This window comes from Tripterygium wilfordii, chromosome 21 (genome assembly GCF_013401445.1).
Source record: "Tripterygium wilfordii isolate XIE 37 chromosome 21, ASM1340144v1, whole genome shotgun sequence".
Classification (NCBI taxonomy): domain Eukaryota; kingdom Viridiplantae; phylum Streptophyta; class Magnoliopsida; order Celastrales; family Celastraceae; genus Tripterygium; species Tripterygium wilfordii.
The window spans coordinates 17,511,401-17,533,905 of NC_052252.1; the positions used below are offsets into that span (position 1 = coordinate 17,511,401).

At 36.5% G+C, this 22,505-nt stretch overlaps 4 protein-coding genes across 4 annotated transcripts; 2 read left to right on the top strand and 2 right to left on the bottom strand.

Moving 5' to 3' along the window:
• The first annotated feature begins 142 nt into the window (after positions 1 to 142).
• On the top strand, positions 143 to 3,492 carry LOC119988851 (pentatricopeptide repeat-containing protein At1g08610). The gene is made up of 2 exons (XM_038834056.1): positions 143 to 2,283; positions 3,194 to 3,492. The coding sequence occupies exon 1, from the start codon at positions 409 to 411 to the stop codon at positions 2,203 to 2,205; it is 1,797 nt and encodes a 598-aa protein (XP_038689984.1). The 5' UTR covers positions 143 to 408; the 3' UTR covers positions 2,206 to 2,283; positions 3,194 to 3,492.
• A 148-nt stretch (positions 3,493 to 3,640) lies between these two features.
• On the bottom strand, positions 3,641 to 8,895 carry LOC119988850 (glycerol-3-phosphate dehydrogenase SDP6, mitochondrial-like). Its single transcript, XM_038834055.1, has 7 exons — positions 8,441 to 8,895; positions 7,275 to 7,748; positions 6,267 to 6,598; positions 5,621 to 5,781; positions 5,105 to 5,363; positions 4,084 to 4,380; positions 3,641 to 3,994 (listed from the first exon to the last, which is right to left on the bottom strand). Exons 1-7 carry the CDS (start codon positions 8,802 to 8,804, stop codon positions 3,977 to 3,979), a joined length of 1,905 nt encoding a protein of 634 aa, XP_038689983.1. The 5' UTR covers positions 8,805 to 8,895; the 3' UTR covers positions 3,641 to 3,976.
• Positions 8,896 to 9,933: 1,038 nt separating this feature from the next.
• LOC119988042 (ribonuclease 1-like) lies at positions 9,934 to 10,958 on the bottom strand. The gene is made up of 3 exons (XM_038832948.1): positions 10,644 to 10,958; positions 10,309 to 10,525; positions 9,934 to 10,196 (listed from the first exon to the last, which is right to left on the bottom strand). The coding sequence occupies exons 1-3, from the start codon at positions 10,956 to 10,958 to the stop codon at positions 9,934 to 9,936; spliced, it is 795 nt and encodes a 264-aa protein (XP_038688876.1).
• A 1,860-nt stretch (positions 10,959 to 12,818) lies between these two features.
• On the top strand, positions 12,819 to 21,645 carry LOC119990162 (vacuolar protein-sorting-associated protein 33 homolog). The gene is made up of 22 exons (XM_038836012.1): positions 12,819 to 13,016; positions 13,118 to 13,157; positions 13,388 to 13,468; positions 13,733 to 13,927; positions 14,008 to 14,118; positions 14,194 to 14,259; positions 14,415 to 14,522; positions 14,631 to 14,675; positions 15,764 to 15,820; positions 16,293 to 16,387; positions 16,800 to 16,851; positions 17,010 to 17,066; positions 17,230 to 17,292; positions 17,404 to 17,510; positions 18,391 to 18,513; positions 18,647 to 18,728; positions 18,838 to 18,908; positions 19,317 to 19,397; positions 19,952 to 20,009; positions 20,201 to 20,262; positions 20,620 to 20,713; positions 21,247 to 21,645. The coding sequence occupies exons 1-22, from the start codon at positions 12,964 to 12,966 to the stop codon at positions 21,334 to 21,336; spliced, it is 1,791 nt and encodes a 596-aa protein (XP_038691940.1). The 5' UTR covers positions 12,819 to 12,963; the 3' UTR covers positions 21,337 to 21,645.
• The last annotated feature ends 860 nt before the right edge of the window (positions 21,646 to 22,505 follow it).

The window sequence follows — 22,505 nt, forward strand, 5'->3', positions numbered from 1 at the left end:
TTTATCCTGAGCTGGCCCAGTAACTTCACCATATAAAGAAAAGCCCACAATAGATCCAACGGATGAGAGATAACGTATTAATCTGACGGTTACAGAATACTTGATAAAATAATAAATAATAACATCAAAATCCAAAACGACGAACATTGCTGCCTTGCAAGAACTAAGAACCCTACAGCAGTTCCCTTGCGTCAAGGTTCAATCTTCTTTGTTTATAAGGTAACCCATCGATGTTATCGTCCCTCTTTCAATGGTTTCTTCGATTTCTGCCGTTGTTTGCTTGAAATTTTAACAGTCATGATGATTTCTGCTGTGAGTATTGGATTGGATAGTAATGGAGGCTATAGGTGATGTGCTTTACTAGCTGTTTAACAAGTTGAGAGTATTTTTAGTTACTTGATTAGAGAGATGTGGCATGCAATTACCCCAGAAAACTCCATAGTTGAGGCAAAATGTTTCCATAGTCGGCAATTATGTTTCAGAGAAGGCAGCCTCCATAAAGGCATTGTCAATTGCTCAGTTACTAAAGTATCTACTTTTTTCTGTAATCATTCCCTCGAGTTCAATTGCAGAACTCGGTTTTGTTTGCAATGGAGGGGAGATGGTTTGGGGAGAAATTTGCTTCCTGTGCAGTGTAGAGGGATGCTGAAAAATGTTGCTATTGATAGTGGGGATGAAGTTGACGAAGGTGTGGACAGTTTTTTACCAAGTACGGAGAGGAAACCGATTGACCAGAGGAGTTCTAAGAAACTTACAAATTCTTCAACGCTGTGTTTAGATGTACCCTTTGTAGATAATGATGAAAAGACCAATAATGGTATCCTTCTGGGTTTCTGCCAACGTGGGAAGTTAAATCATGCAATAAGGTTGGTTGATGTTATGGTACGCCGTAATCAGATTCCCGACTTTCCTTCTTGCATAAACATAATCAGGGGTCTTATCAACATTGAGCTTGTAGATAAAGCTACGAGAATCCTAAAAAGCATGGTTATGTCTGGTGGAATTCCAGATATTATAACTTACAACATGATGATTGGTGGTCTGTGTAAGAGGGGAAAGTTAAGATCTGCCATGAATCTCTTGGAGGATATGAGTTTGAGCGGTTGCTCTCCAGATGTGATTACCTATAACACAATACTCCGGTGCATGTTTGACAATGGGAACTTTAATCAGGCTGTTGGATTTTGGAAGGACCAACTAAGAAAGGGATGCCCTCCATTTGTAATTACCTACACTGTTCTTATCAAGCTAGTTTGCGATCACTGTGGAACCTCACGGGCATTGGAGGTAGTGGAAGATTTCGCAACTGAAGGCTGTTATCCAGATCTTGTCACCTATAATTCACTGCTTAATTTTGCCTGTAAACATGGGAACTATGAGGATGCAGCTATGGTCATACGTAATATTCTTTCTCATGGAATAGAACCTAATATTGTAACTTACAACACCCTTCTCCATTCACTTTGCAGCCTTGGATGTTGGGATGAGGTGGATGAGATCCTTGCGATTATGAATGAAACTTCCCACTCTCCTACAGTGGTTACTTACAATATTTTGATCAATGGGTTTTGCAAAAATGGGCTTTTGGATCGTGCCATCTCTTTCTTTGATCAAATGGTTTCGAGGGATTGTTCACCTGACGTTGTAACTTATAATACTCTCTTGCGTGCTCTTTGCAGAGAAGGAATGGTGGATGAGGCCCTCAGGTTATTTGGATTTCTGAGTAGTAGCAGCTTTTCTCTTGGGTTAATCACTTTCAACATAGTGATCGATGGATTGGCTAAAAATGGCAAAATGGATAAAGCGATCGAGTTATATGGTCTGATGAATGGAAATGGGATCACTCCTGATGATATCACCCATCGTTGTTTAATTTGGGGATTTTGCCATTTAGATCGAGTTGAGGAGGCTGCGGAGATAATGAAGGAGACAAATAAGAGAAACCACAGGATCGATATTAGTGCTTACAAGTTGGTAATACTGGGATTATGTAGAACTAAGAAGTTGGATATTGCCATACAAGTTCTGGAGATGATGATCTCAAGTCGATGCAAACCAGATCAGGAAATCTATTCTACTTTAGTTGAAGGGGTGGCAGATGCTGGAATGACAGAAGAGGCTAATGCTTTGAGCAAGAAGTTGATAGAATCTAATATTCTTATAGAAAGCCACGCTGGACTAAGCAGAGACTATGCAGGTTTTTGAATTTATACTGGTGCTCCTTTCACCATCCAGGCATCCAATATTTTGCTGGAAGTTGTTGACGACAAATAATACTATAAGGTGTGCCCCTTCTGTTTGTTTATCCGTCTACACTTCAGTAATTATTCGATTTTTCTGTTGCTACTTTGATGACCTCCTTTTTGCTTGTGGTTCTTGTAATACACGTGATTCTGCAAACACACATATATTTTGCTTTAAGAAATGAAGGGAGATTGTCCATTCTACACATACTTTAAGCGTTTTCTTTGTTTTATTGGTGGCTAACTTTCATAATATTAGGGATATGCATTGGATGAGCATGCACCTATTGTAGGAAATGTTTTGACGCTCCAAATGCTCGGGCGGTACTAGGCCAGTCTTCAGAGAGAGTGGTTTTGTGCGTAAACATACTTTTCGAGTGTAGGCAGGATCCTCCTTTGATCTTCCTTATGTTTCTTCTTCGTGTGTACCTGAGAGAGAGAGGGGTTGGGCCTGGCAGAACAACAAAATCCTTCATTTTTCTTTTGTTTTAAGAGAGAGAGTTTCATGGGACAGCTTTGTTCGTATGGGCCTTCAGATCTAAGTGAGACCAAACTCACCTTTTATGTTTATGGTCAGTATTGACAAAAGTTAGAGCATCTTAATCCTTATGTGCTTAAAATTTTAATGCTAGAACTAAAGTAGATAAATTTCTTAATTTTTTGTGTATTGTGTTTCAGTTTCAAATACTTGATACTTATGGATCCAAGTTTTTCTCCCATATGTCATTCTTATTGTCCCGCTTATTTTAACTTGAGCAGCCCGTCACACTAGAGCAAAAGGTACCAGAATAGAGAAGAAAAAGAAGAGATACATAGTCTCACACCCTCTTTCTGCATATTATTTACTAATACTACTCTTTAGATTAAAGTCACTTTACCTAGAATTTTACAATACTCGCGGATATAACGTATTGTACTGAGTGGTTTCTCTTGATCTACTTGCTTTGCAGCATTTTGGCCAAGTTCATGAGCTTCTCTTGATCGTCCTTTGTCACAAGAAGCTGTTGGAAGAGTGCTCTCATGCAATGTTCTTTCATGGTAGAGGTCTGCCATGCAGATTTTGATTCTGTGTAATGAAGCATCAAGGACTTTTTTTTCTCGAGTCTCGGGAATGTTGAATACTCTTCAAATGCTTAAAACTCTTACTAGTCTTTTACCTAAAATGGGTTTTGGTAGGAATGCTGTTGATTCGACAATTTGTTCTCGTACGTGCTATTTTCAAATTTTGCTGCAATGGTTTTTCTGGATCTGGACGGGGGTCTTGGAATGCGAGTGACCAAGTAAACATATCGTTGCACAATCTGACCAATGTTTTGCCTTGTTGGCCTGTTAAGCTGATTAGAAATGGTGCTGCGTCTGTATGATCTCATATCTCTGTTCACTGAAAACCAATCAACTGGAAAAAAGAAGATTTCTTTTCACCTCTTCATTGGAGAAATTACAGGCTAAAACCAGCTACTAATAATTGTAACACATGAATTGGAGAGACACAATAATGGCATACACTATGGGATTTATTGACAGAAAGGAAAGAACGAACTTATTTTGGCATCAACTAAGAAAATGATGACCATTCAATGTTGTGCAAGACTTAACCAGATTGGTATGCGGCATCTGTAGGGATTCCACCGAGTTGCAGAATGAAACAATCAAAACTTCCTTCATGTGGCAAAAACTAAAGGTTATTGTCAAAATGGTCCATGAAAAGATGGAGATCCTTCAAAAGGCCTACTTCATTTGATTTCAAGTGCCTGAAAAGGCAACAAGTAGCCGTGTTAGTTGAACAAATTTTCTGAAAATCAATGATCCAAGTATAATATCAGTATTCAGTAGCACTTGCCTGGTGTTTCCCATCATGGAACTGGGCATTTTTTGACGATTTGAAAGTTTCCAAAAAGTCTTTGGCCTTTTGTAGCTCTTGCTTCTGCTTTGACTTGTCCCAGCTGTGTTCAAGAGCCAGTATCTCAATTACGCGAGGCAATGCTCGTCTTGCAGCATCCGTGTCAAGGAAAGCAAGCCGAGATCTCCTAGCAATGAAATCAACAGCAGATTCACAGTACTCTTGCCGAGCACAGTAGGCTACCTCAGCCTCCAGATAAGGATATCCATGAGCAAGCCTCTTTCCTAGGCCTTCATCCTGAAAATTGCAAAGTGGATGGCAGTTTTAAATCATGAAACTACAAAAATAACCCCATAATACACAAATGCATCAAGAGACAATGTATCCAAGGAATGAACGTGTCATTGACATTGACTGTGTGGCAACAAAACAAAGAATAGAATTTATAACCAGATTTTAAACTTAGTGCAGAGGTAGTGCAATGGTAGATCAAAATGTGGGAATGCCATTAAAGATGGTATGGGCATCCAAGATGTAGAGATGGCGATAGTGAGACTAAGTCATTAACTAGTTCAACAAAGGAACAACCCGCAGTCATATAAATCATGGAAAAGAAGAAGTTTAAATCTTGAGTAACTCATATGATACGGAGCTTAAAACATTCTTATTAAGATATATTTTAAAACGACACATCAATATTCCGGTATAAAGAAATTCAGTTTAATTCCTTGTAGTATCAAGAAAAAAAGAACAAGGATTGAGGGGAATACTAAAACTGGAATGTTGAGGATAATTAATTAATCATTTGTGAGGGAGGGAGAGAAACAATTTGATGCTGATTATATCGTTTTATTTCAAATGTGATTTTGTACAGATAATGCATCAAATTATTATTTTGTCATTAATAAGGCTGCCATGAAATAGATTCAATTTTCATTTCATTGAAAAGAATATGAAACAAGAAAGCATAAATCTTCCCTTTGACTGTCATTACCACTCAGAGAAAGACCATGACACCCACCTGAGCTATGGCAGCCACTCTATATGCCAAAGTACCATATGCATGGGACAAATGCTTTGCTGCAGCACTATCCATTATGCCAGGAACAACTTTGCCACCATATGTCTTCTTCATGCGCACATATTGTTGAGCAAGAATAGTAAAAGATGATGGCTCCCACCCCTCTCCACCAATAAGCCTCAGGTTGTGAGTTAAGCAACCAGTAACTGGAGTCAACTTTCCAGACTTTATTGCAGTAGTAACTGCATCCTCTGCCATGCTGAAACTAGTTCCAGTGAGTGCAATGCTCATGTGCCAGAAAAAATAAAAGGCAGGAGACCAGGGGAGGGAGGATTGGGGGGGGGGGGAGGTAAAATGGGCAGGGAGGAATCGAAAGAAGAGGAGAAATAAGAAATTTGTACGATTATCAAAACAATTTAAGTTATTAAAAGGCCAAAATAAAATATCATTTTGATTGGTTAAAGACTCTCAATTAGATGGCACATAGAACTTCCATGTACAGAAAGCATACATTACCTTCTGTAAGTGGTCCACTTTCCCCCAGTAATGGTGACCAAACCAGGATAATCTTCGCCCACAACATGATCTCTGGATATGCTCTCAGTGTTCTTTGCTGATGGATCCATCGCCAATGGGCGAATGCCACTCCAAGCAGAAAGAACATCTGTCCGTCGTACCTATAATTTCCAACAAAAACAGGACACGAAGTTACAAATGTTGCACATGTTGGAAACAGACACTAGCAGCAGTAGATGCCACAAAGTGCAAGAAAAATACAGGTCTATGGTGGAATAAGGTAATCCCACAACAAGAAAAGTAAACAACAGCCACTACTCAGTTAATTTATCAACATTTCTCCTATTTCAAACTAAACAACTGCCTATCATGTTACTGCATGAGTGCGTGTTGATGACAAAAAAACATATAACCCATACTCAAAAATTGATTCCAGTTGGTCAGACTAAATTGCGTACATATGCTGGAACTCTTACAAAATTCTTGAACTTTCTCACTAGCAAAGATTAGTGGAAGAGAACAGATTTTTAAAATAAACAGAATAAAAAATTGTTGCCCCTTATAATGCCTTGTTAGGAAAGGTTTAAAAAAATTTAACACATTTACTGAAAGAATGGAGGGGATCTTGGTGGCAAAGATAACAAACCTTAACAGAAAGATAATCAGAAATGGCATCCAAAATAAATTGAATTTCATCCTCATGTGGTTCGGGAAGTGGAGTGATAATAGTATCAGAATCTGTGGTGCCAGCAACCGTTCTTCCCAACCAAGGCAGCATAAATACAACACGCCCATCTTTAGTTTTAGGAACAATCAAGCCCATTCCTTCTGGAGAATAATAATCAGGGAGAACAATGTGCACGCCACTGCTAGGACAGATAATAGGCTTCACATCTTTGTTAGCCATTTTCCTTACTGAATCACAAAATGGCCCAGCCGCGTTCACAACAACTTTTGCATAGGTATCAAACTCTTTACCTGGTAAAACATGACATACTGTTAGGACCATGATCTGATCAACTTACTTGCCAATCCCCTACTTTCAATTCCCATAGAAAAACTCCAGAAACGCTGGGAAGATGCACTTGCTTTATCAAGTTTGAAAAGGTGGAGATAACAATGATTCTGCACAATTGTAACAACCACATGATCCCTTACCAGCTTAACCAGTCCCCTGTCGGCACTAGTACGAAGTACCCTACTTTGATTTGATGCATCTCTACGTTGTCAATAAATTCCTAAAGCAACTAAAAATTTTCAGGGGTGCATTTCAGGTAATGATTCATTGTCATAAACTTCGGTAACGTTTTATACTGGCTACCAACCTATTCCAACTATCCTCCTTTATTGTGTAAGTATATAAACTTCATATGAAGAAACAAAGAAAATTTGGTTTATTTATCAGATAAACAAAATTGCCTTTCCTTCTTAAAACGGCTGTAATGTTATTGAAACAGCAGTAACTTTCACAGACGCCCATATAAACTTGTCATCCATCCCTTTATCATTTGGCAATGAATAAGTTGACAAAATTTCATGCTGCCTCAGAACTGTTTCAAGATTATTTCAAACAAAGCACTAGGAAAAAAAAGAAGTGCAAACAAAGTGTAATTTTTGAGGGATAAAAGTCTTTAGAAGACTGTGATGGTCATACCTGAAATATTGTCGCGAATCCGAGCCCCAATTATCCGTCCATTAGCCTCATCTTTGAGAAGCGATACAACTTCTGCATGGTTCAGCACTGCTGCGCCAGCCAATGCAGCAGTGCAAGCTAATGAAACATTAAGCCGTGAGTCATTCATCTGTCCATCGTAATACACCACAGTGCCACTCAAGTTTCCACCTTTTCCCTTCTTGGCAAGTGTTGGGAAAAGCTCGACAGACTCTTGTGCAGAATAATATCTGGATAAATGTAGCAGGCGTGGTCCTGCGACCAAATCGTACATTTTCAATCCCATCCAGTAGTATACTACCTCAAACCGACTAAAACAGGGTGTCATGCATGGCAAAGCATGACACAGGTGTGGGGCATTGTCAATAGCCTGTTTACGCTCCTCGAGTGCATGGAATACCAGTTTTAGTTGTCCGTAGTCAAGATTAAAAACAGCTTTCTCCAAGTAACGCACACCTGAAAAAATTAAATTACATGAGTGGCAGAAAGAAATGAAGAACACATAGCTAAAAGAGAACCATCAGCTCTGTAAAATATTTGGAACATCCTTTTCTTGTCTCTCCTACTTTCGAATCCCATGGATTATAAATGTAACACCATAATTCTACACAAATCTTGAAAGTGGACAAAAAAGTATCTTCATTTTTTAACCTCACTTTGTGATTTAGAAAGCTGGATTTTAGAGTTTTCCTTTGTTTAAAAGGGCAAAGCACAGTCATTGAAAGGCATTCTCAATTACTATACTTTTCCGATTCTCGATTACTATAAAATATAGCAAATTGGAAGACACCTAATGGGTGCATCAGCAGCATTGGAATCATTCTAGGGTTCACTTCAATGAAAAACATATTTATATCCATCTCACATTCTGAAAAATTATTTTAAAAAAAAAACATAAATCCGTTGATCCCTAATTTAACATCAAAATCCAACAAACAGCGGAATTAGAGAACAAGGGTCTATTGCAAGTGAAATTTCAAATACTTTGAAACTGGCATTTGTAGGAATTCACATTCAATTGTACGTTTCGTCCCCCGCTAAGTTGCCTTAAATACTTCAATGAAGATTAAATGATCACCATCATCTAAACAACACATACAGAACGTATGATGTAGGAATTTGGCACCAATAAAAATTAATATGCGTACCTCCATGAACTAGCTTTGTAGACCGTGAAGATGTGCCCGAAGAAAAGTCCTCTCTTTCAACGAGCCCAACGCGAAGCCCTCTGGTGGCAGCATCCAGCGCCACGCCACAGCCAGTGCCTCCGCCACCAACTACGAGAATGTCAAGAGGATTGGCCGAACTCGCGCCCATCAAAGTGGACTCCTGGACCGCCCGCGACGGGACGTCGGCTTTGGGGTCGTTGATCTTCTGTCTCACCGCATCAAGCAAAGGCCCACCGGCGCGGTCGCTGGAGGAGAAGGCGGGTTGGAGGAGGAAGATGCCGCCGGTTGCCACGGCGGCGGACATGACGGCGACGCCGATATGGCGGAGACGAGTAGTGGACATGGTGATGCTCAGCTGCTACTGTCAGAAGCCAGAAGGAACGAAGAATGGGCCAAGTAGAATGGAAGATCGGTTCGTTGCCTTGGGAATTGGACTTACCAACAAGATTTTACAGAAAATGCCACTTTGTTGGCAATATAAAATAAAATATGTTGGTAGTATGGGCCCGGACTCCTCCTTAATTGAATGAGCTAAATGACCGTTTCGTCCTCGTAGTATATTCTTTCTGTGCGGAAATATGTGGTGAATCCGTCATTTACTATTTTTTTCTTAAATAAAATTTTTTCTGAAATCTTTTGAGAAATATATTTCACAATTTATTGAAATCGGATATTAGACACACATATTTTGAAGAAAAGTCCTAAATTAATGTCAATTAATTGTTGTAAATTATCTTTGATTAGTTGACTTTATCATTTCCTCGTAGATAATAAGGCTATTGTGATGCCTAGATTTAGGACTTTGATTAGGCGTAAACTTCGTGACAAGAGACGTGATTTGTTGTATTCTCTCTCCTATATAAGCATATACTCTGCAGTTGCATAGACAATAATACAAAACTATTTCTTTCGTCACTTTTCTTCACTACATATATCTAATCTAGTTTATTATCAATCAAGCAATATGTCGTTGATTTCTTAAAGAAAGTTGTAAGGTGAAAATATGCAAATTAACATCAAAGTATCCGTTCTCAATCCCATTTGTCTCCCATACTATCTCTACAAATAAAACAACGAGAACTACTCAACGAAAGCAAAAGGAGCAATTAGATCAACGATCACCGAAGAAAAACGAAGATGGTGAAATTCACCAAGAGATCCAAAACAAAATACATTAAAAAGAGAGCTGCGATATCCATAACTTCCAATTGAATGGTAGAACCGAGTGGGTCTTTCCAGAGAAGGTTTCTATCTGTGCTCTCTCCCCAGTTTGACATCAATATTTTAAAGAATTTCATCCTAAATTTCAAAAAAAAAAAAGTGTCTTCAAATATCTTCTTTATTAATTTAACCAAAATTGGAGCACAGGTAGTGCAAAAACAAAAGCGGGCATTATTGGTGTGAAAATGGAGATGAAGGGGGAAAAAAAGAAGGAAAAGAGAACAGAGAGGTTTTGGTCTTTATTGGTTTAACTAAGCAGCAGTAGTAGCAGCAGCAGCAGGAGGGAATCGTAGGAGCCTAGAAGATAATCCTGGACAATGTTTGAACGGCTTTTTGCACGATATCAAAGTAAGGTTCCTATCATGGCATATATGAACTTCAAATAATTGCAAACGTAGTCTTTTGTCTTCATTACAAACGATTGTAGGTTCCACTTTCAGACTCTCTTCTATGGTACTTTGAATCGCAGATCCGTTATATCCTTTGGCATCAGTGGGAACGATCTTTGGCTTTGCTGTTTCATATAACAATTAACAACTTTCACAATTATAAATGTTGCTCCATATAACTAGTATACAAAAAATTGTTTTCACACAAAACACTGTAGTGATTACATCCATATTCACCTTGAGAAAGTGTGTGAAGGAGGTTCAAGCTTTTCAAAAGAACTATAGCGGTCTGGAAATAGAACTGAGGTTGATCGGAATCGTTAAAACACATTCCATGTTTATCCCATTGATATTCCCAATTTTCAAAATTCGAATTATCATTTGTAGGGTGCACAGCATCTGACCAATATTTCCTCATCTCTTTTAGTACTTTTGCCATTTTTAAGAGTTTTTTCTGATTACGAATATATATCAACACAAAAGCACGAAAAAAACAATTGTCAAATAGATTTACTCATGAAAATTAAAAAAGAAAAAAGAAAAAAGAAAAACGTAAACATATGAGAACTGACCTTGAGATTATCTTTAGATACTGGAGCGACATCAGTGCATCCTTTGTTCTCACTATATGGTGGAACTGCATCCGTGTCCTTGCCATCGGAAATGAAATATTCGGGCCAAAGACCATGAATTGAAAAATCATCGTGAATCGGTTCGTCACATTTTGCATTTAGATAACGATTCGTGCAATATGATTTAGGCCATCGCACGGCAAGTACTAACAAATCATATTGACCAGTTCTTACTGCCATGCCAAATCCTAGAAATACCAGTGCAATTGTGATAATAATACCTGCATTCCCAATCAACAGTACCTTCTTACCCATCTCGATCTCAACAGATGAAAATTTTACCCAAGTCCTGCATGTTGTAAAATACATCCTGCAATCCTTTTTATAACACAAAATCCTAAAATCCAATACCTCGATTACTTCACCTTATCTGTTACTCATTATAAGACAATCACTTATGTTACAAATCTTATGTGCGGCTAATAATTTTCATTTCACATGTTTTCAGAAAAACCCGTTCTCTCCGCTTGGACATTTCCCAAGGGAATGAGGGATGGACTGAGGAGGCTAGGTTAGCCGTTTCGCTATTCTTTATTTTTATTAAAATGATGCTGTGTTTCAATGGTGATTGAAATATAAACTACATATTTATTTTTCTAACAGTTGTAAGAAAACATGCATCACCACATAATATTCTCCGTATTCTATTAACTTGTTCATTTAAACGTGTTAACATTAGTTGTATATCATCCTTGCTCTAATGAGTTGTCATAATAGTTGATCAATAGAATATGGAGATTGGATCTATCACACTAACTCGGATTAATGTCTCTTAACCGATTCTCTATATCACCTCCTCAAACACCATTTTTTGACAATTTACAACTTATCTATTTAACAATCACTACATCGGTATCTCTGTTATAATCTCTACTTCATTATAATATTATTTTTTTCTTTCTTTATTGATTTTATATTATTTAAAAGAGGAGAGAAAAGATACAAAAATAATATTATTTTAATAGTTCATAATGCAATAGTGATTATTTACAAGTAGATAATCATTAAGTTATATATTATACATAATTCTAACAGATTCTGATGCAATTGGTTTTTTTACCTAAATCTAAATTTTTTATTATCTAAAATACCTACTCGCATCAGTTTAGAGATGCAAATGCTCTTCCAATGACTCAATCTGATAAATATACATGCTGATACATCTCACCCCAGTCCACATCTTCATTCTTGAATATTACATCAGTCCTTTCAAGCCATATAGACTAGTTATGTTTTTATAACATTAATTAATTACTACATGATATTCTCCCTGCTGGCCACCTAAAATTCAATGAGTATTGAGTAGCTAGGAATGTTCATTTTAAATGTGCAATAAAAATTGATTTTTTTTTGGTTTATAATCAATTAATTATATTATTCTTTGTCTAATAGCTCCTTGTTTGAGTACATTATTACTTCTTCGACAAATTTTTATTTATTTTGTTTTATTAATGCGGCTTCTTGCCTTTGGATTTAACTTATATATATATATATATATATATTCTTAATTTTCATTTCCCATATTTTTAGAAAAACCTGTTCTCTCTGCTTGGACATTTCCCAAGGGATGAACTGAGGAGGTTAGGTTAGCCGTTTCACTATTCTTTATATTTCTGTACATATATATGTTCTTAATTTGTTTTTGAATAAATAGAATATGTGATAGACAAAGGAAAGAAATACAAAAGGGAATCATAGTGGACGGACCAAGAAGAGTAAATTAACCACCCAACATATATGAATTGATATACAAGCAATACTATGCGACGATATATCCATAAATTAACCATCAAATAAACCAGTAGAATTAATCATGATTCTTGCTAACACACCGCTTGACAAGTCAGATGTTTGACTGACCGAAAAGTTATGAAACTGTCAATGTGAATAAGTTGGAAAAATTTTAATTTTTGATTATTAAATCGAAACATTTACAAATTAAGTGATCAAGTTGAATTGAATGATATTTTTCAGTCACCAAAAAGGCAAAAATTGCATTACCACTTCTGCAACCATATTTTTTGGGCCCTCATTGTCTGTTGTTGGGCCTTGCCCAAAATAATTGCTACTATTCTAAGGAGGAGATCCAACTCAGTGACTCACCTTCAGTTAGAGCCCGGCCCAATATTCCTCATCCTGCCAAGAAAGTTGATCTGCTGGCGCCGATCGTCGGACCTCTTTAGGAAGACGAAGGGTGTCTGCTGATCTACCATCTACACTGGCTTTGTATGAAGCGTAGGGGAGAAGAGAAAGACGATCGATGGCTCAGATTCCAAATTTAGATAATTCTCCTCTGAATCTCAAAGCTCTCAGGCACGCACACTATCTTCTCTTCCCTAGCTGATTAAATCGTAACTTTAACTGCATTTCATGATTTTGTTTTGCGACTTTTTGTTGTTGATGATTGTTTACAGGGACCAGTCTCAGAAGGAGCTCGTTAACATCCTCAGGAGTGTAAGTTGAATCAGTTCATCTTCCTCTCTTGTACTAAGTCTCGTATGAGTTTTACGTGAAAATTCTGTCAGTCAGAGCTGAAAGAGTCTTACTTTGCCTAGTGGGTTGATTGGGATCATTTTAAGGGAAGAGTTTCTGATTCGAATATTGAAAGTTTTGATCACAGTTTTGTAGATTGGTTTTATTTATGGGCTGTGTTTAGCTTTTCCTTGATGCTTTGAGGCTTTCAGATTCGGGGAAAGAAGTGCTTGGTCATTGATAAGAAGCTCAGTGGTTCTATCTCTTTGGTCATCCAGACTTCAATTCTTGTGGTAATTTCTTGTTCTTCAAATGTTTTTAGTGGTTATATTTTGTGTTGGTTTAATTGCGAATTGAATCACAGAAGTAAACTTTTTGTTTACATACACAAAGAACGATAATTGCCACAAACCACAACTGTAAGGAATAACTCATGTGCAGAGAGTACAGTAGCCAATAGATGGAACTTTGATGATACTGAGTTATGTTTTGTAACTTCTAAGTTGGGGATTGCTGTGATAACTTCTAAGTTGGGGATTGCTGTGATTGCGAAACAGGAACATGGGGTCGAATTGCGGCTTCTATCTCCAGAGCCTCTTCAAACTGAGTGCACAAAAGTGGTTTATCTTGTCCATTCTAATCTTAATTTGATGAGTTTCATATGCTCTCACATTCATTCCGATGTAACAAAAGGACTCCAGAGAGAGTACCATATTTATTTTGTTCCTCACCGTGGGGTTGATTGTGAGAAGGTACATTCCATTTACTTAAACCATACCTATATTTCGTTGTCACTTAAGGAGTTAAAGAAGTTGTTCTTTTTGGTATGCAGATTCTTGAGGAGGAGAAAGTTCATCATTTAATTAGCATTGGGGAATACCCATTGTACATGATTCCAATGGATGAAGATGTATTATCATTTGAACTTGATTATTCTAACAAAGTATGTAGAGAGCTCCTTTGTCTTGCCTTTTTGATGTCTCAGCTTCTTGGATATTTATTTATTTTTCAATGATAGGAATGCCAAGTTGATGGTAACACAAGTTCACTTTGGCATATTGCAAAGGCGTTACACAAACTTGAGGTTCGTCTGACTTCCTGCACTCTTGGTTTGAACCATCTTTATTATAAGACAATAGGAATTATGCTCCCTTTTTATCAACATACAGTCAAGATTGTACCTTTTGTATGGTTCTATGATCATGAGTGTAACATTTATGGTAATATTATGAATTGCAGTTTTCTTTTGGAGTTATACCAAATGTGAGGGCCAAAGGTAAAGCATCAGTACGTGTTGCTGACATTCTCAATCGCATGCAAGCAGAAGAGCCTGTGAACCTGTCTGATGTAATAATTCTAGACTTCCAGTAAATTATTTTGCCTATTTGTTTTGTTAATTAATTTTTATTAATACTTTTGTGTTGCCTGCCACTGATTACTTTTTTACTATTGCAGAGAAGTACATTGGAGATAAATACTCTCATACTTATAGATAGGGAGGTAAGTAATTTTCTTTGTTTTGCACATCTCTTTTAATAGTTTCACATCAGCTTTCAAGGAAATGATTATACACAAGCCGATATCAACTAACTTTTTTGCGTAACTTACTGCAATCATTCGATTATTGTAACATGTACGGCAGACAACTTTTGGATAAGGTCAAAGGAATTTATGGGATTGAATAATCCTACATTTGGGAAAGTGAAAATATTAAAGCACAAACCCGTGATAATTAACATTTTGACATTTTCTATAAATTAGATGTGCCAAAGATAATTATTAATATAAAAGGATATTCACTGTGTAATCTATGTTATACGCTTTCACAACATGATATGCTGCTGTTTTCTTATATTATTATGTCTTCCAGTAAAGAAAAAATGTAAACTCAAAAATCTGTGTGTGCTTGAGGCTATTTTTAAGGCTTGATACTAGTGCCTTTTAAGTGTAATAGATGGGAGATGGGCTTATGGTGATTAGATGGCACAGGTGTCTTGGCTTGTTGAGAAAGTGGAGTAACTTAACTGGAATGCCACGCTAGAGATGGAAACTGATAGTTTTTTCTTCTTTTCCAAATATTGATTCCTTTATTGAAAAGGTTAAATCAGGTTGGCAAAGTTATGTCTTTTGATTTCTATTAGATATCCTAGATATGCCAAATGGGCTGGACCTCAGATTCAGAACACTTGCTAACATTATCTACAAGTCATGCTGTAGCTACTTGCAGTTTCATTTGCGTAAGGCTGGGAAGCTGGGATCGCATTTGAGATGCCCATGCATTTTATCTTGTCTGAGACCAATGCCAAATTTTTTTGGTCCAGACCTTATTTTTGAATGGACTTCCTGCTTCCAAAGCTAGGCTTTAAGCTATTATGTTACAGCACATACTGTGACAGGAGAGGAAAATGATAAGTGAATAAAAGTTGATAAATGACTAATAAATGGATAAAAACAACAAGAACTTATATCATTCTGAGAGTGGAGGAGAATCCTAGAATTCCCTTTGTTGATCGTCATGGCTTGTCTGTACTTCACATTCACATTGACCAGTTGAGGTTTTTAACTTAATCCACATTTCTTGGCTGTAGGTGGACATGGTCACTCCTATGTGTTCTCAATTAACATATGAAGGACTGCTGGACGAGGTAGGCTGTTGGATTAAAGTGACAGTAGTCATGCAATGCATGAAGCTACTAAATGATTAATGACATGTTAGGAGGAGTTTAGTCATTTGGTACAGGAAATTGCTGAGAGTATTTAGTTGCGCAAGTGACTTTGTATCCTTGAATATTTTTATCAGTAGGCTATTTGCTTGGTTATCTTGTGAAGGAAAAGATGCTAAATTAACAACATGATCTGTTTGTGGTCTATTTATGCATTTTTGAGACTGCCCTTTTCCCCCTCTTGTGTCTACTTTGGCTAATGTGAATCACCCTAAACTGTTAGGAGGATGCATGGGATAACTTTGGTTTTGTTTGTATCACAGCTGACTTATATAGGCAAATCCCTTTTTTTTAAGTGATAAAAGTTATGATGCTTATATATGGTTAATATATATGATACTTGTCCATGTTTAAATAGATTTGTTATGAGCTGTCTCTAATAGGTTATCTGCAGTTGCTGCACATCAACAATGGTTCTGTGGAGGTAGAGTCAGCTATTATGGGCGTTCAGCAAGAGGGAAAAAAGATCAAAGTTCCACTTAATTCAAGGTAATGATTTCCTTTATATTAAGGGCAAAACTGACCTTGTTTTCATTCCATTCAGCTGAGCCCCAATGGTATGATGTGGGTTCTTAGCTGCTAGATCCTAGATACACCAGGATGACTATACCGGACATGCATACTGAAACCTGTGGACATAGAAATTGGGTATTCTTTTATGAAAAACAATTCGTGCAATGGCTGCTGTTGCCATAACATGAGCTTACGTTCATAGTTCTTAGCTACTTATAGGTTTATGGGAACTTATATATGCATGGGCCCCAAAGCCTCACTACTAGGCTTTCATTGACAAAACAATTTTTACTTAAATGATGAGTACTTGATCTTTCTATCTATCCTTTCTCCATTCCCCTTTTGTTTTTTGTCTGTATATTAATGCGTTGTGGTATTTAAATTGTAGTGACAAGCTCTTTAAGGAGATTCGCGATCTCAATTTTGAAGTTGTTGTCCAGGTTGATCTTTCTTTCCTCCTTGCAGTATTTAATGTTTTAAATTATTATTCTTTTTGGATACTCCAATGGCAATATAGACAAATCAGAGTTTTTCCTGAATTCAAGATCACTTCCTTGGAGTTCCATCTCCTTAGTTGCCATCTGCAGTATGATTGCAGGTCCTACGTCAAAAAGCAACTGCCATGAAGCAGGACTATACAGAGATGACTACTAGTGTAAGTGTATATAAATATGGATAGATGTAGTAAATAAAAACATGGTAACAACTGTTAGCTCTCTCTTTCTTGTCCCCTCCTTTAAACTCTTACTCCTGCAACGCTTTTGGATAGTGGAGTGGTTTTGTACATTTTCTGACATGGTACCATGTCGTGCATACAGGACCAGTCTGTTTCTGAACTAAAGGATTTTGTGAGGAAGCTCAACTCCTTGCCAGAAATGACTGTAAGTTTCTCTCAATCTCTGTTCATAACCTCCTTCCCAACAACCTCACTATGGAGTTGTTCAGGTGGTTCAGCTAATTTAAATTGCGTTTATTTGACCATCTTATTGCAGAGGCACATAAATCTTGCTCAGCATCTCTCAACTTTTACATCAAAGCAATCTTTTCTTGGACGACTTGACATGGAGCACACAATTGTTGAGGCTCAGAGCTATGACATGTAAGTAGAATTTGTATATGTTTGGATAACTCTATTTCCTGGTGATTTTATGCTCCCCATATACTTCTAAGCAGCCCTGCATGCATATACATAAAATTTTTCGTGTTCTTTTTCTTCTGAGATTGTGCTTGATGGTATAAATTTTTCTTCCTTGTAATCCTCAGGGTTGCACAAACTTGGTGCCTTAATAAATCATTTTTCCAATAAAAAAAAAGGTGAGACCAGGTGGCCCCAAAACAAAAAAATGAAGTTGAAGGAAAAATATGATAAAAGATATACGAATTATAGATATATCGTGATGTAGGTGTGACTGAGCCCTTATTGTCATTGCTAGTTTGAAGAAAGGCTTCCTTTATGTTTATTTAGGTTAGCATTTCTATTTTTCTTTTGGTATTCTAAAATTACGATTACCAAGCTTTCAATTTTCATCTGACCATCGAATGGATGTGATTAATTGTCCTCTCTTCTCCGTGGCCACTTTTCTCAAGACTGCTACATAATTAGGTAAAATAGTTCCACAACTTCAGAGAAGGGTGCCTCTGCCTAGAGGTTTCCAATGAATTGGAACACCCGGTACCAATTGTTTCCCTCAATTTTTTTCTTTTTTTTGATGCTTGTTGCTAGCATGTTTCTGTTACTTTTATGGTGTAGTATATCACAAAATGTCTTGTGGTTTACATAGAGGTAATTGTTATCATTTGATCAATGAGAAGGTATATCATTTCCATCCTAAATTTTCATCTGCCCTGGTATCCAAATGGTATTTGTGCATGTTTGTGTGATATAGTGGAGTTATTTTCTCAATTTTCATGCATTCCACCTGTTGTAGAACTTTTGTTTCCTCATTTCTGATCGAAACTAATATAGCTCATGGTAGCAGATGCTTCGAGTACATTGAAGAAAGTATCCATAAGCAGGAGCCTCTTGTTAGTGTCCTCAGGCTTCTCATTTTGCTTTCAGTTACGAATTATGGGTTGCCCAAAAAGCATTTTGATTATTTGAGGCAAGAATAGCTCTTTCAATTTCATTTTAAATCACTCCTTTCTTCTTGACTTCTGTAGTTTTGATGTTCTCCTTTCCTTTACTAGCTGCTTGTGCCAAAGTGGGTATTTAGAACTTTTGTACTCATTATGTAGGAGGGAGCTACTCCACAGCTATGGATTTGAGCATATTGCACTGTTGAATAATTTAGAAAAAGCGGGATTGCTTAAGAAGCAGGTTTACTATCAGTCAACCTTCATATTGTCTTTGAATTACTGCAGAATTTTGTAGTTGAGTTGAACAAAATAAAAAAAATGGTAATCTGAACTTAGTTTGGTTCTCTCAGGAGACAAAAAGCAACTGGCCGACCATCAAACGTGCTCTGCAACTTGTAGTTGAAGATACCGACACTGCCAAGTATGTTTGTTCTTGATCATGTGATCTGTTTCGGATACTGCAGCTGCTGTGCGTATAATGTTCCTTAGGTGCTATTAGATTCTTAGAATATGACCTGCATGCTTCATGGTGGGGCTCAATCAACATCGAGTTGACTTATGTTGATAAATTTTATATATTGCCCAGAAATCTGTAGGTGGGTGGAATAGTCCATAAGCATGTAGCTGCTTATTAAGTCCAGATCATATACGTCGATAGCAGTGGTGTAAAATGCACATGTTAGTTTTTAGAGATACACATTATGGCCTCTCGCTATGCGATATTCTGGCATGCGTTCTCATGTTGCTTGTATGTTAAGCAAGTTTATTAGAAACTTATGGAATTGTTTTATAATCCTTTTCTTGTTACTAACTTTTGAAGTTGTGACAGCCCCAATGATATTGCATACGTCTTTTCTGGATATGCTCCTCTCAGTATTCGCCTTGTGCAGCATGCCGTTCGATCTGGATGGTGAGTTTAATTTCTTGCACAGAATTCATACTAATATGCAGTCGGCAAGCTTATGTCTCACCCCTTATATCTTTTTGACTTGGAAGAGAAATTTTGTTCTTGGAGGCTGCATTTGGTTATATTTGTTTCATTGTTCTTCATTGAAACAAAGCCATAAAATGCTATACCATGTGAAAAAATAAGCCATATAATACTATAATTCACTTAAGAATTCTTAAATAGACAGGAAAAGGTTGTAAGACCTTTGCAAATCATAAGGTGATAGGCCCCCCTGGAGGGGGGGGGGGGTTAATGCAAATTTTGATATCACCTTGCAGTACTACATTTTGTCACACACGGTTAATTTTGAGTTTTTGAATTTTTTTTCTTGAGAGAAACAAGTATATCTACAAACTTTCCAAACAGTAGCGGTTCTTTTTCCATCAGTTTGTTTTTTCTCTTCCAAGATTACATAATATCCGTCCTCATTTATTAGCTTTCTTTTTTCTGGATTAGCAATAGCTTAATTGTTTCTTTTTGTTGTCTTTCTAAAAGAATATGCTTCTACCCTACAGGCGTCCTATTGAAGAAATTTTGAAATTGCTCCCTGGACCACACTCAGAAACAAAGAGAGTCAGTACACGTGTCTTTTATTTTTAGCTTTTTTAGATGTCAGGCTTTGTTTTATTGATATATTCTTTTCCTGTTAATATTGCGATGATTTAAAGCAATTACCGACTTCCACATCTTTCCATCTCCATCTAAGTATCAACTTTTTTCTTCTGGTTTTGTTTAAGTAACCAATAGTTTCTAATATTTGGCAGGGTGGATTCTCAAGTAGTCCATCGTATGACACATTGCAGGGTGCTTCAGCAGCCGTCAATAAGTGTGTCCTAACCTGTCCTGCTTTAGTGATGCTGCTTATATTATTTTGTTTTGTTCGTCTTAATTTATGTTTTTATGTTCTTGTAGTGGGTCAATGTGTTTTTGTAGAGAGACGCAAAGCCCATCTAAAAAGTGAGAAAAATTGTGTTTTTTGACTGATAAAAAAGCTAATAATTATGAAGTTATGCTTGCCAAGTAAATTTCCCTACTTCCGTATTCTGCATAACTTCGAGCCAAAAATATTTTCCACCAACCATTGTATTTTTAGTTTTATTGTACATTTATTCAACCTTAATAGTTTGACTTTTTGATCCATATTTAGTTTTCATTTATTGCAACCCTTCTAAAATTGTTACAGGGTTGCTGATGGACGGCGTTCCTTAGTGCTCATCGTCTTCATTGGAGGGGTAACCTTTGCAGAAATTGCTGCTCTTCGGTTTCTCAGTGCTCAGGTATATCACTGTTTTTCATATATGATATCTTTAGTTAACAGAAACTCAAACAATTCTAGGTTCATGCAAATCATTAATATTGTCTCGAATTTAAGAAAATGAGAATCCGATATATCAAAATTCTTGGATTAACTGGAAAAATTTAGAAACCTTGAAGATGGCCATCTTGTTATCTTTCACTCAGGAATTAAAAAGCATAACCTTAATAAATTTACTGCTATTGTCAGTTTAAGGTTTGTAAAATAACTAGATGGGAAGAGCATATTGTGGGTCAGCACAATCGGATGTTCTTTCTGTTTTTCAAACAACGAAGGTGCGACTGAAAGGCATTTACTGTCATCTCCCATATTGAGATGCACGATACTTCCAGATGTTGTATGTTTACGCTCCAACGGAATGTATGTTCCATGTTGGCATTGTTTCCATTAGCCATGCATTTACCTTTATTCCCCGTCTTGTTCTTTTGTATTACTATTCTTATTGATATCAACATTATTATTATCTTGGTGTTTGATGGTAACCTCTTATTCCAGGAGAGTATGGCATATGATTTGATTGTCGCGACAACAAAAATTATCAGTGGCAATACTTTGATTGAGACATATATGGAGAACATGGGGTGAGTTTGAGAATTTTGTGTGAAGTTCATGGCCTGTAGCAGAGATAAGACTTCCGGTTGCATGCCGGTACTTGTACCTTGGTTTAATGTGAATCCAGTGTAGAGACATTCTGTAGAGAAACATCCAATGTTCGAGTTGAGATAGGAGGAAACTTGACAAATGGTTATGATCCAGTCATTAGACTTGTGGGATATGTCATTTCAAGCTATCAAATACCAAATGACTGAAAGATCAATTGGCATTACAAATGATTATGTTTTGATCTTATCAAGTTTCTTGCAATTGCGAGTTTACGGTTTAGTATTTAGGGTATATATTTTTCAATTATGAATTTTCTTTGAAAATTTACCATAATATAACACTATAAAACATCAAAATACTCAAAAACAAAAACATATTAATCAATTTATATATATAAAATGGATGCCTCAAGGATGTTTCTCTTTAAATTGTGGAGAATAGCAAAGAGGGGTAAAAAGTTTCCCCTTAATTATGAGAAAATCATCAATGTTAATAATAAAGACCCATCAAAAATTAAATAAACATAATATTAAAGATGTTAAAAAATTAAATAAACGTAATATTAAAGATGTTAATTACGGAAAAATAATGATAACTAATTAAATGTGCATAAATACTATTAGGAACAACAAAAAGTGATAAAAGATGTAAAATAATGAAAATTAAAGGCTAAGCAATTGAACAATCATAATCATATAATTAAGATAAGTGTATTACAAAATACTAAAGTGCTTTAGAAGCTGTCACATCTGCTCTGTATGGCTCAAACTCTTGCCACATGTAATAAAATAAAATAAAATAAAATAAAATTGAAGTTGTATTAAGAAACGTTTTCAATCATCACGCCTTTTCCGCTTCATGTGATCAACCATATGTTACAATTCAATAATATCATGTTATATATAGCAGTGTTATTATCTTGCTACTGAATGTACTCACATTATAATTAAAATCTTTGTGAAGTGTATTACACTTCAAACTTAGTCACTTTTAAAAACCTTTTAGTTTTACCTTTTAGTCGCGTGAATAAATGGGGATACCTATTTTCGCTTTGTTGACGCTACTGAGCACTCAGGTTTAGAATGAGATTCATGATTTGTCCATATACTATTATGCATAGAATGTTGTCCATACACATGTTGTTGGTGACC